The sequence below is a fragment of the Temnothorax curvispinosus genome, unplaced genomic scaffold (assembly GCF_003070985.1).
Source record: "Temnothorax curvispinosus isolate PA1 unplaced genomic scaffold, ASM307098v1 QBEX01001793.1, whole genome shotgun sequence".
Classification (NCBI taxonomy): Eukaryota; Metazoa; Arthropoda; class Insecta; order Hymenoptera; family Formicidae; genus Temnothorax; species Temnothorax curvispinosus.
In genome coordinates this window covers 1-3,473 of record NW_020211573.1, presented here as the reverse complement: position 1 = coordinate 3,473, position 3,473 = coordinate 1, and the positions used below count along the sequence as shown (strand labels likewise).

At 51.1% G+C, this 3,473-nt stretch overlaps 1 protein-coding gene across 1 annotated transcript; it reads right to left on the bottom strand.

Moving 5' to 3' along the window:
• Positions 1-603: 603 nt before the first annotated feature.
• On the bottom strand, positions 604-3,470 carry LOC112468601 (the record flags this gene model as incomplete). The annotated part of the gene is made up of 1 exon (XM_025037854.1): positions 604-3,470. A coding segment is annotated over one exon (2,472 nt), but the record flags the coding sequence as incomplete, so codon positions are not given.
• Between the last annotated feature and the right edge of the window lie 3 nt (positions 3,471-3,473).

Here is a 3,473-nt window from a genome sequence, read left to right as displayed (position 1 = left end):
GCCAGGAGCGAGGCGATCTTGAGCGAGAAGAACGAAGAGTGATGCGTCGCTGGACAACGGCGGCGGTGACGATGGTCGTTGAATCGATCTGCACTACCGTCTCTCGTAATGGACAAAGACCATGTATCGGCGTCAATCCCGCCGTGGTTGCACGAGACGCGTTGCCTTTGCAGAGAGCTTATGTAGCTTCGTGTTCAGACACGGCGTCGCGAAATGTTTCTTTTCCTCAAATATGCACCTTCTAATCAGATTTGTTAGATCCTAGTATATAGTTTAGTACGAAAAGAGCTTCGACACGAATTTCAAATCTACAACGACCTCAGCGATCGCAAAAAGATCGCGAGAATTGCACACAGCAAATTAAACTGTAAATCTCCCAAGCGTATTAACGTAGCTGTGCCTTTAGCTTCTCTTCAATTATCTATGAAAGATGATTAAATCATAGAATCAAATCATAGCATCATGGATTCTAATAAAACACACGGCATTTTGTATAAAATGCAGTTAGATAATACTGAATTCACTTTTATGAAGAAGGTACTGTAGGTCGTTGCCATTAACGTCGAATAGTCGAAGCCAACTTGGAAGGAAGTAGAGGATCAGTTAAACCTCAAAGAACAGTTATTCTCAGTTAATGTTTACAGAAACAGTCTTATGAAAACAAGTAACCAACAATAATCGTATGCAAACTCCTAACGTAAACAGTCTGATTAGAATTAACCGGCTATGTGCGCGACGATGCGTCGTCCTGGATGACAGTTGTCGACGTCAGGCCATGCGAATCAAAGTGGGCAAGATCACAGTTTAACGATCCACGTGTTGTCGGCCGATTACGTAGCACGTCGAGATTAACGTAGAATCGTGTTCTTATCACGATGTTCAGCTCTCACACAAAGAGTACTCTCGCAAAAGTTCCGAACGGACGCCGCTTTTACCGTCATCAAGTCCCCCAAGTGTACATCGCGCCGACACTATACAACACGATGAGGATCGGTCGATCAGAAATGAAGATCGTCGGTCCTGGTAGCCTCCTCGAAGATGTCATCAAACACCTTGTCTACTTCGGCACTGTTGAGGCTCGCCACGGGAATCTGTGGTACCGTCGGGATGGTCAGACGCAGGCTTTCGTCACATATCCCCGGCATGGTGCGACTCCTAGATAGACTGACAAGGCCCTTTTTCGTTGAGTCGCGCGACGAGAAACGTCTACCTTTCGAGTCCCTCGTCTCCGCGGTGCCGTCGTTCGCTGGATTATCGAAGTATCTGCGTATCTTGTCCTCCATCTTCTTCACGCTATCCGAGGACGAAGACGCCTCGTACTGCTTCTTCATCTTGAAGGACGACGGCGACTTCGGCTTGGGCGGTTTCGGAAGATAGGATCCGGCGCCAGCGTGGGCTTGCGGCGGTAACTTATCCTGTACCGGGCGCGACGGAGCGTGATGGCCTTTCGAGATTGCCAGCTGATGCCACGACTCGGACTTTGACAGGACGATGGATCTGGACGGCCTGTTGGTGCAGGACACGAGATACTCGTCACTGGAGTCCATCGCGCCGCTCGCGCCGTTTGGGATCGGCGAGCGTTCCTTCTGGATGGGTTTCGATTGGCCCGGTTGTTCGTACTGTTCTCTCAGAGCGGTGATTCGGTTCTTCGCGCTGAATCCAGAGGATGGTGCTACCGACAGCAAACCAGTGACGACCGCTGGTGGCTCTAATCTTCTCGGCGGCTCCAACCTCCTCGGCAATTCCAACTTCCTCGATGGTTCCGATCTTCTCGGCGATTCCAATCTTCTCGGCGGTTCCGATCTTTTCGGCGGTTCCGGTCTTTTCGGCGGTTCCGGTCTTTTCGGCAATTCCGGTCTTTTCGGCGCTTCGGACGGCTGGAACCTCAGAGGTTGATTAAAACTGTTAGATTGATGAAAACTATTAGGTTGATTAAAATTGCCAGACTGGTTGACGACAGACGTATGATGATCGGTTAGTATCGCTCGCTCGTTCTGCAACTGACGAACCAGGCTCTGCTGTAGCATGTTGTGTCGACGTATTTCGTCCTCGGTCGTAATGGTCTCGCTACTGATCGGTTTGGGATGCGGCCAGAGCTGCGAGGGTGACAAGGACGAGGCTGGTGACGTTCCAGATTCCAGTCTGGCTTCATCGAGTTGTGTCGCCGGAACGTCCGCGGACGCGACAGTCGCGATCGCACAAGTGTACCGCGTGACGACGCCGGTGTCCGCGCTGATATCCTGATTTTGGATATGCTGTTCCTCTGGCAAAGCGCCGTCGCTTGTACATAAAGGATTTTCTTTGCCAATATCATGCGACACGCTCGGCATCCGATCCTCGAACGGATCCTTGTCGGATTTAACGCACGGGATGTAAGTCGGATACATTTGAGGTCGATTATCAATTGATTTAGGCGAGAAATAATTTTCACATCGCGGACTCGTTCGGAGGATCGGGTCGCGCTGTTCCGGCAACTGATGACCGGATATCGCTTGAAAAGGAGCCTTCTCCGTCGAATACGGCACGCAAACGGTGTCTTCCTTGACAAGATCGCACGTGTTCTTGCTCGCTAGGGGCAGAACTTCGTTTCTCGAAGTGATATCAGTCGTTACGGCATAATTCCGATTGTGGTCCAGAACGAAATGGCTCGGATCCGCGGCAGGATGATAAATCAAGTCTGATGTTGGAACAACGTCATTGTATTGAGGAGTTATCCAGTGTTCTTTGACTTCCACTTCCGGCTCGTTATGGGTTTGAACGGACACGTTATTGTACGCGGATGGCAGCCCCTTTGCGACCCTAGGAACCACTTGAAACACGCGTGCCTCTTCAGGATGACTGTCGTCGTTGACACCCGTCTGTACGGCCACGGACGAGCTACCTTTCAGCATCACATCGATCGGTGCGTTCCCCGCGAACGTAGTTCCAGACGAGTCCTTATCATTGCGCACCGTGGCTAACGGTTTAAACACATCCTTCTCGCTGCGGACAAAATTGTGATCAAATTTGTCCCGAACTGGTTTCTCAACCGCGCGATGCGGCTCGCTCGGACGATACTGAACCTGCGGTCCTTTCTCGGGGAACATCCTGAAGGAAATCTTCCCGTCTACCACGCCGAGCTTCTCGTTTAACGGTGCCAAGTTCTTGCGATGCGCGTTCGAGTGTTCGTTGTGCCTGCGAGGATCTTCGATACTCCTGATTTCCGGAGCAGCGTTCTTGCCGATGAAGGGCGCGAACTGCTTGCAGAACAGCCGATAATCGAGCCGTCCGTTCTCGGTGACCATCTTGTTCGATTTGCCTTCGTTTCTATCGTGCTCGATCCACGGCGGTCGAGGGAAGAGAGATTTCTGGGTATTCTCGTTTACGTTGAACGACGACGGTTGGGATTGGTTGCTATCTCGGTCAAACATCCTGGCTTTTTCACGTAAGGAATTTCCAGATGGTGGCGCGTTGTCCCTCTGCCAGTGATGGCC